At 47.8% G+C, this 24,560-nt stretch overlaps 1 protein-coding gene across 3 annotated transcripts in view; it reads left to right on the top strand.

Annotated features, from left to right (window-relative positions):
• Window positions 1-24,560, top strand: part of FGD5 (FYVE, RhoGEF and PH domain containing 5) — a 114,666-nt gene that overhangs the window by 50,603 nt on the left and 39,503 nt on the right. For all 3 annotated transcript variants that reach the window (XM_070433555.1, XM_070433557.1, XM_070433556.1), the window contains exons 4-5: window positions 15,010-15,068; window positions 15,181-15,211. In XM_070433555.1, the coding sequence (XP_070289656.1) occupies window positions 15,010-15,068; window positions 15,181-15,211 (90 nt within the window). The remainder of the gene's footprint in view (window positions 1-15,009; window positions 15,069-15,180; window positions 15,212-24,560) is intronic.

Below are 24,560 nucleotides of genomic sequence, written 5' to 3' on the forward strand. Positions count from 1 at the left end.
ATGCCTGACACACAGGAAAAGGACACACAAAGGTCAGAGCTTTCGGGTGGGAAACAACCTGCCTCAGTTCAAGTGGGACTCGGCCACAATGCCAAGTCATGGGACTAAGGCAGCTCCTGCCCCAGTCAGGGGCCTCTGCTACATCCCGCTGGGGGCAGCCAGTGTGGCCAGCCAGGTGTGGGGCCTACATAGGGAGCCCGGGTGGAGACAGGAGCATCCTGTCATTCTGAGCACAGAGGGAGAAATGCGGGTCCTGATTCCTCACGGCAGGTCAGTTCACTCTCGGGAGCCCAGCCTTCTTGTCTATCAAACGAGGCCGAGCTTCTCTGTCCCACCACCCCTCCTCCTTCTTTGTGAGGTTTTCATCATGTGCCAAAGTCGAAATTACCTTTAAAAGTTGCGTCTTCATCACACGAGATGTGCTCTACTAGAAACTCCTTGTAGCATATGAAATCATTACAGGTGAAGGTTAAAGTCCCCTGGAATCCTCCTTCCCAGTCCCTGTGCCCTTACGGAGGTAACTGTAGTACACAGTTTGGCATGAACCCTTCCAGAACTTTCCTCCTGAATTTACCTACATACTTTATTATGAGTGGGAAATGGGTAGTATTGTTTGTGGAGTTACTTTTCCATAAATTATTTAAAACTGTTAGAAACCTGGAGTAACGTGGTTGGGTTTGTACACAAAATTCTTAGATATTTTCCCATATTGGTATATAGGACTCTGAATTATTTTTTAGTGCTGCGTAGTATTCCATTTTATGGATATGCTGTGGTTTATTTCACCATCCCCCTGCTGAGGGACCTTTACAATGTTTCTCATGTGCTTGCATCACCAACAGCATTGCAGTGCACTACTCATACACCTCCTTAGATGCACATGCAAGATTTCCTCTAGGGTAGATTCCAGAAGGGAATCAGTGGATCAGCGAGCAGTCTTTGTACCTGCTGCTAAGCTGACCCCTAAGAAGCTGTTCCAGAGCACTCAGTGTGGAAGAGCTCCCAAGTTTCCGGGCCTCAGGGCAAGCGTGAAGGGAGATTTCCAGAGTGAGCAATCTTTCCTGGCTCCTTTTTTGCTGTAGACACTTGGTGGGGTGGGAGGTGGGGAGAAGGAGCATTTATTCCTGAGTCTTTGTCTCCCATGGTGTCTGAAAATTCTATTTGTCCAAAAGGCAAAGACCTCTCCTCTCTGTGCCTCCATCACATCGTTGGGAAAATGGGACCCAGATTTCCATCTCCAATCACCTTCCAGGACAGGCCTAGAGAAGGTGTGAGTGATCAATAGAATTGCTCCCCACCCCTCTCCCTGCCTCAGGAGTCAGGCTGGGGGAGCGGAGGGGTGACTCTCACCCTTCTTACAGTTTGATATGGTTTATGTAAAAATAAAGGGTGGTGAGCCCCACCTTCCTAGATGTTTTGGGGTGACCAAGTCAGGAGGGGAGAGGTTGTTGGAGCAGGATAGGAAGCTGAACCCAGCTAGTCCACCCACATGGGACCTCTTTCTCTCTCCCACTCCTAGACATACAAAGGCTGTGGGTTGAAGGAAGGAGGGGGCAAAAAAGGAAAAATGAGAAGGACTTAAAAATAGATCTAGCTGTGAAAGGAGACATTCAAAGGCTGGCTGGCCTGTTGCTCCTCCCTGACAGTGAGCCCAGTTCTCAGACTAATGGGTACTTTTCAAGCGAAATACCAGCTCCCCCGAGACCAGCCCAGGGGTTGGCCGCCCCTCCCTAGCCCAAGACCCCTCGTCACTGAGTTTCCCTGACAGGTCCAGCCCTGACCCCAGGCGGAAGTTAGTGGCCTGCCTCTGGAGCAGACTCTCCTGCCATCACGCCCTCCGCGGCTCCCCAATTATGCAAATCTCCTCCCTGGCTGCACCCGAGGTTAGTCAGCCTAGCCTAGGCCTCCTTGCAGATCTCACGCCCCTAGGCCTTGTACCTTTGGCCTCACCCTGACCATCTGCCTATGTTAAAGGGTCCCCATGAGCCCTGGTTATTTCCATGGGCCAGTCTCCAGCCTGGGTTAAGTGTCCCCATGTGCTTTCTCCATGACACAGGCCTCGGAACCCACCTGTGAGGTCCTGCACATTGGCCCCGCTGCAAAGGCTACTTCCCTTGGTCCCGGGGTGGCCATTCTAGACTTGCATCAGCTTCCTCCGGCTGCAGCCTGCTCTCCTTCCAAGACAACAGCCTCGTCCACTTTCCAACATTAATTCCCTCTCATCTGCAACTCTTCTCTCTGTATCCTCACTCGGTTTCTCCCTGTCCCTCCTCTTCAACAGAAATTTATTTATTTACTAAGTACTCACTGAGCACCTAATATGTGCCTTCTGTGGGCTCAGCATACAGCAGCCGCAAGTCAGGCTAAGCACCTCCCTGTCCTGGTGGCATTTACATTCTAAACAAGAGGAACGGTCAGCCAGAAACTCCTGAGGTGGCACAGGTGGTGAAAGTGCTGTAACCAGACAAACAAAACACATCGTGATAGTGGAGGACAGAGCACCAGGGGTGAGGATGGGGGGAAAGTTAGGGAGGTTAGAGTAGGCCTTTCCCCCCATTTTAAAAATTATGTTAAAATACACATAATGTAAAATCCACCATCATAACCATTTTTAAGTGTATAGTTCAGTGGCATTAAGTACATTCACACTTGTGCTACTGTCAGCACCATCTGCTCCAGAACTTTTTCATCTTCCCAAACTGAAACTCTGTGCCCAATAAACATTAACTCCTCATTCCTCCCCCCACTCCCACCCAATCCCTGCCGATCGCCATTCTACTTTCTGTCTCACTGCTCTAGGGACCTCATACAAGTAGAATAATACAGTATTTGTCCTTTGTGATTGACTTATTTCACTTTCCATAATGTCCTCAAGGTTCATCTATAGCAGTGGTTCTCAACCTTCTGGCCCTTTAAATACAGTTCCTCATGTTGTGACCCAACCATAAAATTATTTTCGTTGCTACTTCATAACTGTAATGTTGCTACTGTTATGAATTATAATGTAAACATCTGATATGCAGGATGGTCTTAGGCGACCCCTGTGAAAGGGTCGTTCGACCGCCAAAGGGGTCGCGACCCACAGGTTGAGAACCGCTGATCTATCGTATAGCATATGTCAGAATTTTTTTCCTTTTTTAAAAATTTTAAAAAAATATATTTTTATTGATTTTAGAGATGAAGAGAGAGAGAGAGATAGAAACATCAATGATGAGAGAGAATCATTGATCTGCTGCCTCCTGGACACCCCACACTGAGGATCAAGCCCACGACCCAGGCATGTGCCCTGACCAGGAATCAAACTTTGACCTCCTGGTTCATAGGTCGACACTCATCCACTGAGACACACCGGCTGGGCAGAATTTTTTTTCCTTTTTAAGGCTGAATAATATTGCACTGTATGTATAGACAACATTTTGCTTATCCTTTTATAGGTTGATGGACACTTGAATTGCTTCCCCATCTTGGCTATTGTGAATAATGCTGCTATGAACATGTGTGTATAGATACCTCTTTGAGACCTGGCTTTCGGTTCTTTTGGATATAAATCCAGAAGTGTAATTGCTAGATCATATGGTAATTCTATGTTTAATTTTTTTGAGGAGCCACCAGACCGATTTCCATAGCAGCTGCACTCCCACCAGCAATGCATGAGGACTCTAATTTCTAAGGGAATGCCTTCTTGATGAAGAGGAAACCTCTGAGCAGGGAGCTGTATAGTGTGAGGGAGAAAGCAATGGGAAGATCTAGGAACAGAATGTTCCTGACAGAGAACAGCTGTGCAAAGGTGGGCTGGTGGGAATGACCTTCTTGAGCTAGAAGACTTGGTCAGTGTGGCTGGAGCAAAGAAGAAGGAGGTGGGTGGAAGAAATTCTGTAGGACTTCCCTCAGCCCACAAACATATTCAAACCTTCCCCATGCTTCTCCTTCATTGTTGTCATTTGTTCCGTATGACCTCCCCTGACCTCCACAAACCAGGCTCTCTCCATACTGTCCACCTCAGACCCCGTCTTACTCAGCTCAATGGCCTTCCCTCTTCCTTTGGCTTCTCAGACTCTATCCTCTCCTGGTTCTCTCCCTATGCCGCCACATGAGACATTTATTTTCCAAGGCCTGAGCTCTGGCCCTGCCTCTCATTTTGTGTCCATTGCTCAATCAGCCCATTCCAGGGCAGTGGCCAGCCCTACTTAGACGGCATTCCCAGAGGTGACTCTCTGGCCTGACCCTGCTGTGCAGCCCCACACTCTAGCTTCCAGCTGCCCTATTAGGCCCTTCTCAGGAGCCCTGCAGACACTTCGAACTCCACACATCCCAAACTGAACTCGCTATCTTCCCACCCCACCTCCAACCTGCTTCTCCTCTTTCATCTTCTGTTGCCCTGTGCTAATCATGGATCAAATGAAATTCAACAAATGTGTAGACCTTTTGCAGTTATCGTGAAGGATATAAAAATGAGTTCTATCTGTTCTTTTTTTTTTTTTTAGGTCTGTCTGTTCTTCAAACTCACCCCAGGGCCTTTGCACTTGCAGTTTTCTCTACTTGAAACACTATTCCTGCCTTTTACACAGTTGGCTATAGGTCTTAAGTTAATGTCACCTCCTTAAGAGGGCCTACCCTGCTCACCTGCTGTGTCTGGCAATGGGATTTCTGTTTATTTTCTTCTTCGTACTTACCTCAAACTGTGATTGTATTCTTTATTTTTCTGCATATTACTTGCCTCTCCCTGTCAGAATAGCTCCCTGAGGACAGGGACCTTGCCTGACTTATTCACAGTTGTGTCCTTACTGCCTGGCACATAAAATAGTATTCCGTGAATAGCTTAGAACAAACTAATAAAGAAATGAATACATTAGACTCAGCTCCTGCATTTAAGTAAGGAAAACAAACTTAAATGCAAGAGAGTTTAATAAAATGAAAACACTTATTTTGTTCTGTGTGGTTTACTTGGCGTAGTGAGGGGCCAAGCTGCGCTCCAGCCCTGCTTCTCACCGGCTGCCCAGTAACCATGCAGAGAGTGCAATGTTCAGTACAGTCACACAAAGAGATACTTCAAGGTAGCATGAGTGGAGGAGGATGAGGGAGGCAAACTCTCAGAGCACAAGGGATAGGAAAGGATAGGGGCTCAAAGGTTCGGGAGGTGTCCATGTACCCACATGTCTCACACAACTTGTTCCAGGTCCTGGAGGGCTTAGGAGCTGTCAGGAGCCAAAGGGCCGGATATGGGGACAGTGAGAATGCCCTGGCACTGAGAGAGCTTGTTCTGTGGCTGATTTTCCTCTCTGCCACAGTGCCCCTCCGCCCACTCGTTTAGGATTTGGGCCCCAAGGTCATACTCAACCTCGCTTTCTCCTTCCTGACTTTGGGGCAGTCACTGTGTACACCTAGGATATAACCCTGGTGCTGTAAGTTCGCCATGCAAGCCCCACACTGGCTTTTTCCTGTTGTCAAACAGTCCAAGCTTGCCACTCACAATCACGGTCACTTGGGGATTCTGGAAGGTGAGAGAGCTAATACAGGCATTTGCAGATCACTTTGTTTTATTTTGTCTTTTGTTGTGGTAAGAACACTTAAGAGAGCTGCCTTCTTAATGTCCATTGATGGATAAGTGGATAAATAAAATGTGGTGTATACATATAGTAGTGTTATTTAGCCTTTGAAAGGAAGAGAATCTTGTCACATGGATGAACCTGGAGGACATTATGCTAAGTGAAGTAAGGCAGTCACAGAAGGACAAACGCTGCATGATTCCACCAGTAGGAAGAACCTAAAACAGTCAGATTTATAGGAGCAGAGAGCAGAATGGTGTTTGCCAGGCACTAGGGGAGAGGGAAATTGGGGGTGGCTAGTCAATGGGTAAAAAGTCTCAGTTATGCCGGAGATTGCTTTGACTTACAGGAAGGAAAACTAAAGCTCATAGAGAGGCCATCACTTGCTCAGGGTTATTTGGCAGGTCAGAGGCAGTCAGGAGTAGAAATCAGGCTTCCTGTTGCCTCATTCAGGGCGTGCCAAGACAACTTGATGCTTCTGGTAATGTATTACACACTGCAGACAGAATCAAAGATTCTGTCTAAAATTAGAAGTTTTCTTAAAGTATCCAGGCCAAACCCAGACTCACACTAGCCTATAACCAGAATAAGGCAGGTGTCCACATGAATTAGAAGCTGACCCCTTGGTCCAGGGGATGGGCCTCTCTTTGGTCCCACTTCTTCTCCCTTTGTCCTAGCACGCATTGCCTCATCTTCTCCATCCGCATCCCTTCTCTGCCCCTGTGGGAGCGCAAGTAACAGCTAGGATTAAAAAAATGAGCCATCTTTCTCTGAGCTCCTCTCTCTGAATTTTCTAGCCTTTGAAGGCTGTGCTGGAAATCACCATCTGAGTTCCAAGGGGGAAGGACCATGGCCCTGACAGTGGTGCCCAGAGGCACGTTGGAGACAGTGTTCTCCTGGAGTCAGGCTTCCTAGCGCTCTTCCTTTTCCAGGTGTGACTTCAGAATCCTCCAATGCGCCCTTCATTGGGACCCTCAAATCAATGAAGACTCCTTAAGAATATTTCCCCAAGGCTTGAAACAGCCTCTTCCCTCTCTCTAGAGATGATTCTTTTTTTTTTTTTTTGATGGACTGCAGAGCAGAGGAGGCTGACAGATAGGGAACATGGGGTGCTTGCCTTGGCTTAGTGTGTGACCTAGAGACACTTATTGAGTCTGGAGAGGATTCTGGGCATAGGAACTTGCCTGTGCCAAAAAGGCCCCGAGGTAGGAAAAAGTAGGCTGATCTTAGGAATAAAATTGGGTTCCCTGGGGCATGGAGCAGTGCAGGAGAAGTGCTGGAAAGGGACTTCAGGTTAAGTATAGCAAAGGGCAGGACTTATTTGTCCCTCAGTGTCCTCATCTGTAAAATGGAGATAATAATGGTAGTGCCTACCTCATAGGTTGTTGGGAGGATTCAGATAATACGTACAAAAAATTTAGAGCCATACTTAGCACATACTAAGTGTTCAATAAATGCTAGCTGTTATATTATTAAGTAGGTATTACTATTATTATCCCTGTTCTATAGATGGGATTCAGAGAAGAGAAACAACTTGTCCAAGGGCATAGGTAGAGGAAGGGGTAGAGCCCAGGATTTGAAACCAAAATTTCTGGCCCCAGAGCACGGGCTCTCAGCATAATGCTAGATGACAAGTTCTTTCCGTCATCTAGTGCTGGGGAGCCACAGGAGCCACTTGGGGCTGCAGGAGACAGCAGAAGGTGTCTGCCATGGCAGAGGATGGATTAGAGTGGGTAGGTGCCTGGAGCTCTTGATGAGCTAAGCGACATGTTCAGCAGAGGATGTAGGGATGCTAGGTAGCTTAGGTCCAAGATGGGACTGAGGAGCTCATCACTTTAGAGGCAGAACAGTTCTGAGTGGGAACAAGCCCAGGGTGGATTGAGTGGATGTAGATACCTGAGAAGGAAGTCTTACGGCAGAGGTTCTCAACCTGTGGGTCGCGACCCCTTTGGGGGTCGAACGACCCTTTCATAGGGGTCGCCTAAGACCATCAGAAAACACATCTATAATTACATATTGTTTTCGTGATTAATCACTATGCTTTAATTATGTTCAATTTGTAACAATGAAATTGGGGGACACCACAACATGAGGAACTGTACTAAAGGGTCGCGGCATTAGGAAGGTTGAGCACCACTGTCTTACGGAGACAAGAGGCTGAGGGTTACAGCATGGAGATTAGAGTTCCCAGGTGACCCTAGGTGGAGAGGACAGCTGCAACTGGAAAGGGAAGCTGAGCAAGACCAAGATGTCAGGATGTGGGGCTTGGCAAGGACCAAGCAGAGATGACGTTGAAAAGAGAGGTGGCTGTTTAAACGTAGAGCAGGTGTAAACTCAAGAGCCTGCCAACAGGGAGAGTGGTGACAAACGAGGAGCTTTGAAGGTGGGCCTGTCTCTTCTGCAGGATAGGACATCAAGAAGTAAGACCATGTGGCCCCTGGTGTGCTTGGGGATATCCTGAGGGCCAGGCCAGAAAGCCTGGGGTTCTTGACCTGCTTCTCCCAATTATTATTGTTAATATGGTACAGTGACAGTGATGCCTCGTTTTTCCATTGCTCTTCATTGAGAAAGAACAACTTTTCCATCCCTGATTCTATATGATTGTTACAACCTCTTTACCAGTAGCTCTCAAAACCTTTTGGTCTCAGAACTCTTAAAAATGATTAAGGACCTCAAATAGTTGTTGTTTCTCTGAGTTATATCTATTAATGTTTACCACATGAGAAAGTCACACTGTCTTTTAATACATTTTAAAATAACAATAATAACTCATTATATGTTAACACAAATAGCATTTTAGTGAAAAATAACTTTTTTAAAAAAGTAGTGAGAATGATATTAGTTTTGCTTTTTTTTTTTTTTGCAAATATCATTAATGTCTGGTTTAATAGAAAACAGCTGGATTCTCCTAGTTGCTTCTGCATTCAGACTGTTGGAACTGTTGTTTTGGTCACCCTTCATGAAAATCCAGGCTCACACAGATATGTAGCTGGAAAAGGGAGGCAGAACCCCAGAGGTTCTGGGACCACACTTGGCGAACTGCTGTTCTAGAAGGAGGCTAAGTACCCCCATTTTAAGGCTGGACAATGAAGCACAGAGGCCAGGACTCCCAACTGTTTTTGTGACCCAGTGTTTAACCTCAAAGATCCCTTAAGGAGGGCTGTCCCTCCCAACCTGACCTGGTCCCAGAATAGTCAGCAGTGACCTGGCTGGTTTGCATGGGGCCTGAGGAGGAAGTGCAGGACTGGGCAGCCCTAGAGAACAGAGGTGATAAGCTGCTTCAGCCTCCGACAGAGGGGCCAGCAGCCACCTGATGTAACACCCACAGCGTCCGCCTGAGAAAGGCGATAGCCCTGGCGCCCCAGGCCCCGTGCTCCTGGGAGGAACCCTGTTCCCAGAAGTCTGTCCCTGGACACTGCCGTCAACCTCAAAAGTTCATTTCCTGGTTAAATAAACATCTATATTAAATGGCCCGGTTGGACAACGCCCATAAGCAGCTTCTGAGGAGAGCCTTGAGCGCATGGCCTCCCTCTTGTCTGGCTGGCGAAGACACATCCATCATTGGCAGAGTCACTAAAGCGGGACGGCCGGTACGTCCCACCCGGAGTCTGCCTGTCTGGCAGAGGGCTGCAAGGGACGTGCAGAGTGGCCAGTGCCCCGACCCTACCAGAAGTCCAGCCCACAGCTTTGAGATTGTAACAATGGTAATGACGGCAACACCAAAAGTGTGGGTGGGGGTTGACTACTTCCATCCATCATCTTATGGAGGGCGGGACTATTGACCCCCATCTTCCAGAAGAAGAAACTGAGGCATCTGAGAGGGGTTTGCCTTTGGTCGCATAGCTGCTCATGGCTTGGCCGAGATGTTGATCCGGGTGCCCTGATTTTTGGTTTAGTTCTTTCCTACATACACAGTAGGCACTACTCTGAGGGTAAGAATCAGAAGAGCTGAGGCCCAGAGACTAGCCCAGGCCACTCCTGGAGTGTAAGTCTCCTGCTGCTGGCTCTTCAGTGCAGGTAAAGATAGGTACTTCCCAATTTGAAAAACCCACCGTCATCTATAATGAACAGAGATGCCATTCACTGAGTGCTTACTATGTGCCAGGCACGTTGTTTAGTGCTGGGATGTTGGAGTCACACTCTTTCGATTTGAATCTTGGATCTGCCACTTATTAGCAGTGATTTTGGGCAAAGGATATGACTTACTTGTGCCTTAGTTTCCTCATCTGTAAAATGGTGATAATAAGTACCTACCTCATAGGTTTTTAGGAAGATTCAGTGAGATAATATGTGTAAAGGCATGCACGTATGAACGCACAATCCCACATCCAATTGGGTACACACACTTCCAGCAGCACACATGGAGACCACAGCTAGACACACTGCTGCACCTAGGGCTACACAGCTGCACTCCCCTCCATGAATACATCCATCACCTAAATCTACTGGCATTTACCAAGCACCTACTGTATGGTGGGCACGGGGCCCACAACAAGGACTAGCCCCTGAACCCCCTTCTCCAGTCACTAACACTGTTCAGGTTGTGATGCCACCACCATTTCTTAAGTCCCAATGAAGGAAGCCCCCCATCCCTTTCCTTAAAAAATTATAAGAAAGAAGAGGAGATAATATGTGTAAAAAGGTTAGAGCTTAGTACATACTAAGTGTTCAATAAATGCTAGCTATTGTATTATTAAATAGGTATTATTATTATCATCATCATCATCATCATCATCATCATCCATGTTTTACAAGGAACTCAGAGAAGAGAAATAACTTTTGTCCAAGGGCATAGGTACAAGAAGAGATGGAGCCCAGAATTTGAATCAGGCCTTCTCAGCATCATGCTGGATGACAAATGAGAATTGAATCACAGGCCCCTGGAAGATTGGAGGTTGGAGGTCATCTTGACTCTTGTCTTCATTTCATAGGGGAAGAACCTGAGCTTTGGATCTCTTGACTCCCGTCCTTACTCTGCAGAGTAACTCCCTCTATGGAAGCTTGACCACAGGGTTTTCTTAGCTGTTGAGGCCTGTCCTGGCAGAATGCATTTTCCATTGAGAGGGTTTTGTTTACAAATCCTTTTCACACGTGGGACTCTGAAGGAGCCCCCACATTGGGAAGAGTGAGCCACTCTTGTCCACAGAGCCCCGTGCTAGCCCTACAGATGCAGAAGGCAGACGGTGAGTCACAATTCGGCGCCAGTGGGAGGGCGGGAGGCCAGGTGAGGCTGGAGGCTTCTGCAGGCCTCACAAGTTTCCCTCCTGCTCCGTGGATGCTGTGACAGCTGCAGTGAGATGCAGGCGGGAGACTAACTAGTGGTTCAGGGTCTGATCTGTTAGGGTGGCTTCAGAGGGACTGAGTCTCCAGAAAACACTAAGAATCTATTAGAGACGGATTAGCTAGGGTGGGAACTCATTTATTGAGCACCTACTGTGTGTTGGGCAGTGTATCTAATTTTATCAGTTTTTTAAAACATTTATTGAATTTTGTGTGTAAGGATAATATTAAGGAGTATGCCTGCTATAAAGAAAAGTACAGTGCCCTGGCTGGTGTGGCTCAGTTGGTTGGGCATGGTCCCTTGCACCAAAAGGTTGCCAGTTCAGTTCCAGGTCAGGGTACATGCCCAGGTTGCCAGCTCAATCCATGATGGGGAGGTGGGGTGCTGGAGGCAGCCAATTGATGTTTTGCTCTCACATCATTGTTTCTCTCTCTCTCTCCCTCTCCCTTCCTCTTTCTTTAAAAATTAATTTTAAAAAGAAAGAAAAATACAGCAAGATAAAGGGTTAGGGTAGTGGTTCTCAACAGGGGGTGAGGTTTTGCCCCCAGAGGACATTTGGCAATGCCTAGAGACATTTTTGATTGTAATAAATGAGGTTGGGGGCTGTTACTCTCATCAAGCAGGTAGAAGCCATGGATGCTGTTAACAGTCCTATAATACATAGGATAGTCCTGCAACTAAAGTTGTCTGGCCCAAAATGTCAGTAAAGCCCAGGTTGAGAAACCATAGGTTTAGAGAATGTGTGTTCTTCAGGTCAGGTGGCCACAGATGGCCACACTAAGGATGGGATGTGACCTTTGAGCAGAAACCTGAAAAAGTCAGAAAGTAAGAATGAGAAGATCTGGAGAAGAACATCACAAGCATAGAGAACAGTGAGTGCAAAGGCCCTGCGTCAGGAACACAGAATCAAAAAGACCAGAGTGTGAGGTCAGGTTGATTATTTTCCCCCATATTTCAGATGAAAAAATCTAAAGCTCAGGGGTAATGGTTTGCCAAAGGTCACCCAATTAAACAGTGCTGGGCCAGGATTTGAACTTGGATGTGCTTGATTCCAGAGCCTATTTGCTTCCCACTGCCTCAGCTGCTACTGTCAGATGATAGATTTTTAGGTAGATATTTATGTATAGATAGATTTGTAGATCTATAGATGAATATATATATATATATGTTTATATTTATAAATATATATATACTAGAGGCCCGGTGCACAAAAATTTGTGCACTCGGGGCGGGGCGGGGGGGAGAGGGGAGTCCCTCAGCTTGGCCTGTGCCCTCTCGCAGTCTGGGACCCCTCGGGAGATAATGACCTGCTGGCTTAGGCCTGCTCCCGGGTGGCAGAGGGCAGGCCCAATCCCTAGGTGCAGCCCCTGGTCGGGCTCAGAGCAGGGCCGATTGGGGAGTTGGGGCACCGCCCCCTGTCACGCACAGAGCAGGGCCGATCAGGGGGTTGAGGAGCTCCCCCCTGTCACGCACAGAGCAGGGCCAATCGGGGAGTTGGGGCACCACCCCCTGTCACACACAGAGCAGGGTCCGTGGGGGCGGGGGGAGTTGGGGCGCCACACCCTGTCACACACAGAGCAGGGCCGATCAGGAGGTTGGGGCGCCGCCACTGTCACACTCAGGGCAGGGCCGATGGGGAGGTATGGCTCTACCCTGTCTCACATAGAGCAGGGCCCGTGGGGGGGGGGGGGTTGGGGCGCTGCCCCCTGTCACACACAGAGCCGCAGGGCAATCGGGGTTGGGGAGCCGCCCTCTATCACCCACAGAGCCGCAGGGCTGATCAGGGGGTTGGGGCGCTGCCCCCTGTCACACACAGAGCTGCAGAGCGATCAGGGGGTTGGGGCGCTGCCCCCTGTCACACACAGAGCTGCAGAGCGATCAGGGGGTTGGGGCGCTGCCCCCTGTCACGCTGATCCCGGTGCCGGGAGGCCTCGCTGCTCCGCTGATCCCGCCCGGCAGGGTCACAGATCCGGGTCCCAGACCGCAGACAGCCCTGCCTGCTGCCGCCTGCCTTCAGTATGCAAATTAGCCGCCATCTTGTTGCTTCAGGGTGGGGGTCCCCACTGGGGTGCCTGGCCAGTCTGGGTGAGGGGCTGAGGGCTGTTTTCAGGCTGGCGGGCGACTGAAGCTCCAAACCTCTCCTTTTTTTCTTTTTTTTTATTCTGGCATTTATTTACCTTCTATGCCTGTCACTGGAGCTGAGAGCCGGCTTTCTCTCTGAGGCTCGGCTGAAAGCAGGTTTCTGGCCTTTGTTTTCTGTATTCGAAACAATGTTGCGACTCCAGCTCTGAGATCCCGGCTGACTGACAGGAGCTTTCTGGGCTTTTGTTTATCTTCTATAAATGTTACTATGTTTCCAACTGAAGCTCAGAGGCCGGCGGGGAACGTTGGAGTCCTCTGTCACTGAAGGAAGCAAGCCTCCCTGTTCGCATCAGCTGCCTGGCTGCCGGCCGCCATCTTGGCTGACAGTTACTTTGTATATACTCACTGATTAGCCAATGGGAAGGGTAGCGGTCGTACGCCAATTACCATGTTTCTCTTTTATTAGTGTAGACTAGAGGCCCGATGCAGGAAAATTCATGCAAGAGTAGGCCTTCCTTCCTCCAGCTGCCGGCACTGGCTTCCCTCCGGCCGCCTGCAGGCACCTGGGACCAGGCTGGCTTCCCTCCAGCCCCATCTTCATCAGGAAGGACGTCTGGAATGACATCTGGAAGATGTCCGGTCTAATTAGCATATTACCCTTTTATTATTATAGACATACACACACACACACACAAAGACTCATTTAATCCTTACAATATACATGTGTGTTAGATAACATTCTATTATTGCACCCATTTTACAGATAGGAAAATTGAGGCATAGAGAGGTTAAATGATTTGTTCAATTTGTGAAAAAGGCAGAGGCAGGATTTGAACCCAAACTGCCTAGTTTCTGAGTTCATGCTCATAACTGCCACACTGTATAGTTGCTCTCTCAGCAGGTAGTGAGTTTCTAGAGTAGATTGTTCACTTGACTAGTAACTCCTCAAGTTTGGTAACACATAGGAAGTGAATTTAAAGGTCATTTTGTTCACACATGAGGAAACTGAGAACTGACCTCAGAAAGTTACTTGTGCAGGGTTGCACAAGAAGGTGGTGGTAGAACCAGAACCAGAATCCAGGCGTCCCTCCTGAGTGCCCTCTGCTCCACCATGGGCCACTTTGCCCCCCGCCCCCCGCCACCCCAGCCATACCTGCACGTTCCCAGCATCCACCATCTGTTCTGTCAGGCTGCCCATAGAGTCTTTGTTCTCTGGATCCCAGCCACCAGCCATGTCTGATATGTGGCAGGTTTGGAGCTACAGAGGAGGGGCCTGCTTGTGACAGAATGCCCAGGCATCTGCCTCGGCCCCTGCCCATCCTTCCTTACAGGTGCAGAAGTTGGGGCTCAGATAGGTTATGTGACTTGCCTTCTGAGGTCAGCCAAGACCATTAATGCTTCCAAAGTGGATAATTCTCTCACTTATTCATTCTTTCAGTCAAAAGAAGGAATCTATGGTATACCAGGCACCGCTCATGCAGAGGTGAAATTGATGGTCCCTGCCCTCCAGGGGAGACATAATTGGTGTCCATTTGCAGTCTCCTTGTAGTTTAGCATCTGATTCTGCACTGCTTAGTATTGCACTGCCCAGAAAGGATAGCTAACCCAACTAGTTCAGGGAGGGTATCAGGAAAGTCTCCTTGGAAGAGGTGATAGATGCCGTGTCTAAGTCTTAAAGGATAACTGGGAGTTAGCCAGGCAGGGAAGGAGAAATGGACACTGAGGGGACAGCATCTGTAAAAACAAAGTTAGGAGAGAGCTCCCTATGCACAGAGAATTACAGGTTATTCAAGATCACAGCCATGTTAGTGGCCACTTATTGGCACTCACTATGTATCAGACACTGTGCTGAGCATTAGCTCAACAACCTTCTGAGTTAGATGCTGTTTATATCCACATCTACAGATGAAGAAACCGAGCTGCAGTAAGGTTGAAGGTCACACAGGTAATGAGTGCCAGAGAATGAACTGAGAAGTTCATGGAATTTGCCCTCGGCAGCATGGAGGTCCTTCTGTGAACCCGATGCTTGTGGATCCAAGATCTCTGTCTGGCTGCCCGCATTGGTGCTGCCCCTCCTGACAGTTCTGTTTCCTCCCACAGGTGGAAGGACAGTCCAGAGCCCATGTCATCGCACAGGAACTGCTGTCTTCAGAAAAAGCGTGAGTCCCCAAGCAGCTGCCTGTGGCCTTGAGCTTGTTAACAGAGCATCACCCCTCCCTGGCTTACACAGGATGGGAATTAATGCAAACTCCACCTCCTTTCCCTCCACAGATACGTGGAGATGCTCCAGCACTTACATCTGGTGAGTTAATCATTCTAATTGCCAAAACAAATTGCCCTTTTACAAGGCGGTGATATAAGAAAAGCAATGAGGAGGCAGAGGTGATTTCCATGAACAGAGGCTTGGCAGTAGGCATCTGTTCTCAGAGGCTTTTCAGGGAAGCCTGTCTCCTAATTCACATGCTTCATGGTGGATGGTGCCATCCTTTCTGTGGACATGCCTCTCTGCCGGGTGGGGGCTGCTTGGGGGACGTGGTACGATTTCTGGAAGGATAGCTTCCGCTTGTTGAGGAAGGCAGAAGGAGGACAGCTGTAGTTTTGAGGTATTGCTGTGTGTGTGTGTCTGTGTGTAAGTGTGTATGTGTGCATGTATATATGTGTGTGTGTGTGTGCATTATATATTTTGGTCCATATAGAGAAGGTGTTGTGTTTGCATAGTGACAGAGCAGTTGGGGTATCATGAGGCTTTCCTTAGTTATCCCAACATTGGGGCAATTATGCCTGACTTCGTGGTAAAGGAATCCTCTGGACTCTCAAAGGAAAGGAGGCCAGACTTGGGGACTGCCCAGATATCAGACACCTCTACCCTTCACAACCCACAATATTGCCTGGAAAGTTTCCCTTTGCAGTTTGATTCAGTTCAACAGATATTTTTGAACGCTTGCTCATGACAAGAGTGGGGAAATGGAAAGACAGATCAGACAAGGCCCTTACCCAGGAGCAATCTGGCCAGTGAAGGAATCAGATTAGTGAATCAATATTATTCGGAGCACAAGGGGAGTGACTGACAACCTGGGGAAATCTAGGCAGGCTTCCCTGAGGTGATATTAGAGGAAAGGAAATAGGGTACAGCAAAAATATGGAAATTGAAAGGATGTGGTGGGCTCAGCTACCCCAGGCCTGTGACAGCTCCTTACTACTCTGGGCTTTTAAGTCATTTGCAGTCTCCTTGAGTTTAGCATCTAATTCTGCCCTGCTTGGTATTGTTTGCCATGTCTTTCCAAGAATGTCAGAGCTGGGGATGTCCACCCTGAACATTTTGTCGGTGTTGATTTGGAGGTTCAGAGGGAGTGACTTGCCAGGGTCACACAACGACTGAGCCAGTCATTCTGCTTCTCAGTACACTGTCGTCACGTGTTAATCCTGAATTCCCAACTGCCTTTGGATTTCCTCGGGGTAGGGACCTCTCTGGCAGAAGCAAAGCACCAAGCCAAATCTCTTGCCGAATGCAGCTGAGGTCCCTGTCAGTGATACTGCCTTGGGGTCGCATTGCCATGTAAGCCGGGGCCCCCAGGTCCTGAGGAGAAGACCATCTCAGCCCCTCATTTTTGCCCTCAGGAAGAGAGCTTTGTGTGCATTATTCAACCCCAAAGCCCTTGTGTATGAGATGTAACAGCATCCTCCTCCCACCTTTACATCTAAAAGATCTATTTAGCAAGGGCAGCAATGATCACTCATGTTTTTTGCTTCTCTCTCACTTGCTTCTGAGCTGGCAGCATGTCAGAGAGGGGCTGGGCTTTTTTGTTTTATGACTTTGTTAAGAGGTTTTTAACTGGGAAACTTCCATCTGTGTTTGCACTGCTTCCTGCCAGTTGGAAAGCTGTTGAAGCTGCTGGTAATTCATAATAACCTGAGGAGGAAAAAAAAGAGCCCATAAAAATCACAACTCATAAGCTAGTTGCGGGAAATTGTGGTCTGGAGTTACATGTATGATGTCAGTGCTTATGGGGATAGAAATGGCAGAAATGCCACAAAGTGACTCCAAGTCCTAGTCTGGGACCCTAGTCAGAAGGAGACTCATAGACTTTGGGGCGTTTCACACCACTCCCCAACCTGGATCTATTGCTGATTGCTAAGTCGGTAGGTTCTCTTTCAGAGCTTCTCCTTAGAGACGTGATGCTGTTGAAATCCCAAGGCTGCCCAGTGATGAGGAGGGGCGACCGCACCTTCTAAACCTCCCCAGCTAGCAAAGTCCTTGACTCCATATGCTGTTGTTGAGAGGGGGATGAGGGTGGCCCCTGGTCTTCTGAGTTTGGGATTCAGCTCTGTGCTTATTAAATAGTACTAGTAGATAGAGCTAACTCAGAGATTACTAAAAATTCTGGTCACCCAAAATTGAATTGTAATGGTCAAGATCCTGTTTTGTAGGGCCTATTAATTAAGAGTGGGTTTTACATGGTTTAAACGTTTGTGGGGGGAAAAGGCAAAGAAGACAGAATGCATGACTGAGACCATCTGTGGATCACAAAGCCTAAAGTATTTATCTGTCCTTTTACAGAAAAAGTTTGCTAACTTCTGGTTTAAAGACTCACTTTATCCTTCCAAGAACCTAGTCAAAAACACATTCATCCTCCTGTCCATCTGCCTCCATTCATCTAGCCAGCCTTTCACCCACTCATCTGTCCTTTCATCTGGCCATGCAGCCATTTACCATCCTCAGTTCATCCACTACTCATATGTGTACCCATCCACCTAACCATCCACCCTTCTACTCATCTAGTCATTCAACTCTCCATCCATCCAACTTGCTCATTCCTTCTGAATGGAACAACACAGGATGTACCATAGGTAGTGAGATAGGCCTTGGAGCCCCAAAGATGAAAAAGGCCCCAAACCTGCTCTTGAGTAGTCTAGAGCGACATAAGTCTGCAGGAGCGTAAGGGAGGGAGAGACTTACTCTCCTTTGGCCTATCTAGGAAGGTTGGCAGAAGAATTGACACTGGGGTGGACTTTGAATCAGCCCACAAGGCCAGGTTCTGATGGAGGAGGGCACGGAAGGCAGGTGGTCAGCGTGGAAACGCTCACTGGCCTGAAAGTACATGATATGTCTGGAGAATGGTGCATCATCACATATGGTTAGAACATGGATACGTTAGAACATGGAAAGGCAGGTTGGAGGTGGAATCGGGTCAGGTGATGGGTCCAAAAACAATGCTCGGACCAGATTGAGAAGTGCTTAAACTGTCAGGCTGACGTTTTATTTGGGCCAAGGCGTTGAAGGCCTGTTCAGAAGCCAGTCCGCCGACTAGGAGAGGTGACCGTGGCAGTTACCACCGTCTGACGCCCCAGAAGAAGTTCTTACACCCCAGAGGGCCCTACGTGGTCTGGTCCCTGTCTGCCTCTCCTGCACTGTCTCCAGCCACAGAGCGAATGAAGTCACGTCTCCTGGCTTTTCCACTTGCTTTTCCCTCCACCGGAATGTCCTACCCGTGATCTTCTCATAGCCAGTTCCTCCTTCTCACTCTGGTCTCAGTTCAAGTGTCACCTCCTCAAAGAAGAGGAGGTGCCCCAAAACTTAATGGCATAAAACAACCATTTTATTATACTCATAGATTTTCTGGACTTTGGACAGGGCAAGGTGGGGGGGGAGCATGTCTCTGCTCCAAGATGTCTGGAGAAGACTTAAAGACTGGGGCTGACTCACCTGAAACCAATATAATATTTTATGACAACTGTAACTGAAAAATAAATTTTAAAATAAATTAATTAAATTTTAATTTAAAAACAAAGGCTAGGGGTGACTTGATGGCCAGGGCCTGGAATCACCCAGAGGTGCCTTCACTCACATGGCTGCTGGTTGGTGCTGGCTGTTGTCTTGGACCTCAGCTGGGCTGTTGGCCAGAACACTTACTTGTGACCTCTCCATGTGGTCTCTGCATGGGCAGGTTGGGCTTCCTCACAGCATGGTGGGATATGCTCTCTCCCACAATGAGTCTATGGCAAGTGTGGATGCAGGGAGGGCGAAGATCTCCAACTGTACTGCCTCTTCTACACTCTCTCATGCTTCATTTTATCTTCTTCATTGCCTCTTTAACTACCTAAAATTATCTAATTTATGCATCTGTTTGCTTGTTATGTTGTGTTTTCATTTTCATTCAGTTCCAAATACTTTCTCATTTCCCTTGTGATTTCTTATTTGACTCATGGGTTCCAAGAGTGAGTGTCCCAGGAGCGAGCCAGGAGGAAGTGCGTAGCATTTTTATGATCTAGCCTTGGAAGTTATGTAACATCACTTCCACCAAACTCTTATTAGTTGAGACAATCACAAAGATCCTTCCAAGTTCAAGAGGAGGGAATGTAGTCTCTACCACTCAGCAGGAGGAGTATCAAGCTCACATTGCATAAAGACCATGTGAGATAGGAGATATTTCTATGGTGACTGTTGAAAATATACTCTAGAAGTCTTCCCTAATAATTCTGTGTCAGTTAAAAATTGTATTTGAGTCCTGGACTGTGTTGCTCAGTGGTTAGAGTGTCGGCCAACGAACCTAAGGGTAAGGGGTTTCAATTCTTAGTCAAGGGCATGTACCTGGGTTGCAGATTCGATCCCTAGCCCTAGTCAGGGCCTGTGAAGGAGTCAACCTATCAATGTGTCCCTCTCATGTCAATGTTTCTTTCTCTCTCTCACTCTCTCTACCTCTCCCCCTCCCTCCCACTCTCTTTCCACTCTCTCTAAATATTAACGGAAAAAAATATCCTTGGGCGAGGATTAACAAAAAAAATTGTATTTGACTGCTAGTAATAAAAACCCAATTATGATGGCTAAAATAATTTAGAGACTATTCTCCCATGTGAAATAGGTCCAGAAGTAGGAGGTCCAGGTCAAGTTTAGAAGCTCCACAAAGTCTCAGGGACTAAGGTTCCATCTATTTGCTGCATCCTTTCCATGGGTCCTCACGAGCACATAAGGCTGCTGCAGCTCTAGCCATCACCTCCATGTCCCAGGCAGGAAGAAGGAGGTGGTGGTGGGGGGTAGTAAAAGCTATGCTACTTTATGAGTTAGTTCACTTGAAAAAGAATTCCCGAAAATTTCTCTCAATGACTTCTACTTTCATTTCATTGCACACTCCTAGTTGCAAAGGAAGCCAGGTCAACTGGAAGTCAATTTGTCAAAGCTGGGTTCAGCTCAGTGGCTGTGCTTCTTGTGTGTTCATTCTGGGGCCCAGGCTGAAGGGGGAGCAGGTACCCTGGGGAGGCTCTTCCCATGGTGATGGCAGGAGAGCTAGTAGAAACACCAGAAGGCTTCTAAGATTCCAGCTCAAAACTTGCTCTCTCCACATCCCACTGGCCAGAGCAAGTGCCGTGGCCAGCCCAAAGGCAAGGGACAGGGATATGCTCTCTCCCACGATGAGTCTATGGCAAGTGTGGATGCAGGGAGGGCGAAGATCTCCAACTGTACTGCCTCTTCTACACCCTCTCATGCTTCATTTTATCTTCTTCATTGCCTCTTTAACTACCTAAAATTATCTAATTTATGCATCTGTTTGCTTGTTATGTTGTGTTTTCATTTTCATTCAGTTCCAAATACTTTCTCATTTCCCTTGTGATTTCTTATTTGACTTATGGATTATTTAAAATTATGCTGTTTAATTCCCAAATATCTAGAGTGAATTTTTTCAAATTTCCTTCTGCTGCTGATTTCTAATTCTCTTGTGGTTGGAGAATGTATTTTGTGTGGTTTCAGCCCTTTTGAATTTTTTGAAATTTGAAAATTGTTTATGACCTGGCACGTCCTGGAGAATGTCCCATGTATGTACTTGAAAAAGAATGTGTTTTCTGCTATGATTTTTAAATTATCCATTGCTCCCTTCAATTTTGTCTGCTTTGCTTCATGGTTATGGGGGCTGTTTTTAGGTGCTTGTCTATGGTCTGGCTCCCTCACTGAGCTTGGAGCTTCTTGAGAGCAGAACTTGACATCCCCAGTGGATTGTGATGCTCGGTACACCAATGGTACTCAGTAAATATCTGATGAGTGAGTGGTGATAGGGTCAGCCCTTCCAGCGGTCTTAGCATCTCTTCAGTCAAAAATATTTTCTGAGCACTTCCTGTGTGGATACAGGGTATGTATGGAGGAATGATAAGGGGAGGTCCCTGCCCACCAGAAACTGATGGCCTATGAGAGAGATGAGCATGGAAAAAACCCATATTAATCCTGTGGTGTCCAGGGGAAGCACCTGCTTTAAGCTTCTGGGGTCTGGAAAGGATTCCCGGAGGAAACATGACTAAGTTGAGATTTGAAGGCTGGGAGGAGTTAGCCAGGTGAAGGAGCAGTGAGGAAGGCTTGCATCTGGCAAAGGAATCAGGATGTACAAAGGCCTGGAGGCCAGTTAGAGAAAGGTGTGCTTGGGAACTGAAAGAAATTCAGCCGGTCTGGAATTTTGTGAGTGAGCAAGAGAACTGAGGCCAGCAAGGTATGGGGCGGACACGGAGAGCCCCATGAGGCATGTTTGGGGTTTGGGTTTTATCCCCTGAAGGCCCTGGGAGGCTGCAGGGTGATTGCAGCAGAGGTGACAATGGACTGGAGTGTTGTAGGCAGGTTTCAGGACTAATGTGCTTGGTGATGGATGGACTGTGGGGTGCATTAGAGGGAGGGAGGGCTCCAGGCTGACCCTGGATTTCTGGCTTGCTGATTGACTAAGAAGGCAAGTGCTGGAGGGGCTCAGGTTAGACTTGGGGAAAGATGATGAGTTCATTGTGGGTCTTGTTAAGTGTGAGAGGCTCAGGGAAGACTACCCTAGTGGTCAGCTGGGCATGGGATGTGCACTGGAAGTGACCAAATGTAGAGATGTGAACTGAAGCTCCTGGAGAGGCCCAGATTTCCCCAAGGGAGTATGTGCCATCAGGCGAGGGCTCTCAGGTACCCTGAGGAGGAAGAAGGTGGTGCCCTGGAGGGTGTGAGCCTAGGGACTGGCAGGTTTTCATAAAGGGGCCGAAGGGACTCCGGGCGAGGTTTGGGGAGGACAGAGTGCAGAAAGGCACGGGAGGCTTCTGGGTCCAACCTGCGCGCATCCCACCCATGCACCCCTGCTTTCCTCAGTGGCAGTGACCACTTGAAAGGGTGTCAGGAGAGCCCAGGACAGAGCCCGACTTCTCAGACTGCTCCGAGAAAAAGGAGATTCATTCAAAAGCCCTCCCTCATCACTCTGTGGGAGTTTCATTAGGCTGTGGCCTCAGTGCCGACATGACAGGCCAATGCCGATCTAGCAGGACTGTTGTAATTTATGAGTTTGCCTACCTAAATTGGTGTGCCATTGGTGTGCTCCCCACCGCAGTCCCCTCTTCCCTCGTCCAGCGGCCCTTGCTCCTCATAATGGTCAGTGTCCACTGTCTTAGATGCTGTAGAGGAGTGGGGGGTGGTGAGCATGTGTTGACCTCTTATGTGTGCTTAGCAGTTTATATACATTATTTAATTGCACATAATTTGTGCTCAGTAAATATTTTCTCAGATGGCCAGATGGGCCCCAAACTGAACCTCAGAGAAGATCACTTATCACACAGCCAGTGAGAAGGGAGGCCAGGGCTGTTTGACTCCAGAACCCTGAGAAGCGGAGGAGACAAATGGATGTGGAACAGTCCGGTTAGGTGGTGAGGAGCCCCATGAGGGAGGAAACCAGTGTGAGTGCAAGGAATGCAGTCAAGGAAGGCTTCTTGGAAGAGGGAGTTTTGAAATGGACATGGATGTACAGAAAGTAGCAACAAACCTTCCAGAGGATAGGAGCAACAGGAATAAGTGCACAGAGGGGTGGGGTATGGGAGTTGGGGTGGGGTATGGGGTGTACAGGAAGTGGCCAGAGAGCGGTCTTTAGAGCGAGCCTGAATGCCATGTCCTCAGGTGTTTCAAAGAGAAGCGTAGGAGTTTGGGAGCCCTGAGGACTTGAACAGGGAAGGTTGGTCTAGTAGGTTGAGTGGGAGGGAGTGATACTGGGGACAAAGTTTAAGCCCCAAAATGCTTGTATTTTCATTCAGTCCAGGAAAATAAATTGCTATGTGACCCTGCGAAGTCTCTTGTGCCTTCCTCCCTCACCTTGAAGTTGCTGGTGGGACTCGGACATTTTTAGCCACAGACGCTTGTCTTCAAATAAAATTTTACTGAGAACCTGGGAAGAGTGGATGAAAGTGGAGGTGCTTTGGTTCAAAGGCATATGGAGGCCAAAGTTTGGGCTCCCTTAACCCTGGGTTTCCATGGAGCACAGTGTGAAAAATATTCATCTAAATCAATGGTTCTCAAAGTGGGTCCCCAAACCAGGAGTGTCAGCATTACCTGGGAGCTGGTGAGAAATGCATATTCTTGGGCTCCCTCACAACTGCTAAATAAAAAACTCTGGGGGTGAGGTTCAGCCCTGTGTTTTAATGACCACCCCCCCTCCCCCCCCCCCCCCCCCCCCCCCCGCCAGGAGATATGGATGGACAGTAACTTTGAGACTCACAGACAGATGATCCTGTAAGGCCCCTTCAGCATGGACTCTCTGTGATTTCCTGCCCCCAGAAGCCAGCATCCGCTAGGACACTGATTCCCAACCCTGGTTGTACATGCGTACCTGGGAGTGTTAAAAACTACAGATGCTCATCCCACCCTCAGAGATTTGTACTTAATTGGTCCAGGGTGCTGCCCAGTCATCCAGAGTTGAAAAGCTCCCCAGATAATTCCAATTTGCACCTAAAACTGAGAACCTAGTGAAAAAGTAGCAAACATTCATTCAGCACAGTTAGAAACAAAGCCAGGTCAATGTGAGGGTAAAACCAAAGGGAGTGAGACACATTCTGCTCTCTGCTTAGTTGGAGGGACGATAACAGAAATATTCAGAGTAAGTAAACAGCCTGACAATGCAAAATTTTGCCAAGCCATTGCTTTTCAGGCTGGATATTTATAATCCTACCAACGGTGTGCAGTAGGTGCCCAGGAATACGCGAGGCCACAAGATAAACAGAGCACATTTTCTAAGCGCTTCTTCTTTGCTCTAGATACATAATTTTAAATAAATTAAATCAGGCATGGGTATATTTTGGAGAATAATGTAAAATATGCATTAACTTTTAAGCTAAAATATGAGACTTCAGAGACATTCTGAGACAAGGGTGGCTCCCTTCAGGCTGTGACCCAACATTTCCGGAGGCTATAGGACACATGAGAGGACCTTACACTGACTGCTGAAGTAACCTAGGAAATGACCTCATGGTGGAGGTGGCATTTGAAGCAGCTTTGAAAGATAAGCAAGATATGAATCAGATTCCAAAGGCACAGAACAAAGACAGAGGCTGGAAAAGAGGAGTCATAAAAGCAGCAGTGCTCAAAGTGTGGTTCTGGGACCAGCAACAACAGCAGCACCTGGCAACTGGGGAGATAGTAAAATTATCCAGTCCCACCTTGACCTACAGAATGGAAACTCTGTGCTTATCATTCCCTTGGGTACATACCTAGGAGAGCAATTGCTGGATCACATGGTAACTTTTTAACCTTTTGAGGAACTGCCAGACTGTTTCCAAGTGGCTGCACCATTTTACATTCCCACCATCGTAATGTGAGGGTCCCATTTTCTCCACTTCCTTTCAGTGCTTGTTTTTATATGTATGTCTTTTTTAGAGGTATCTCA

The sequence above is a fragment of the Myotis yumanensis genome, unplaced genomic scaffold (assembly GCF_028538775.1).
Source record: "Myotis yumanensis isolate MYYU_CA2020_CCGP unplaced genomic scaffold, mMyoYum1.0.hap1 SCAF_14, whole genome shotgun sequence".
NCBI classification, from domain to species: domain Eukaryota; kingdom Metazoa; phylum Chordata; class Mammalia; order Chiroptera; family Vespertilionidae; genus Myotis; species Myotis yumanensis.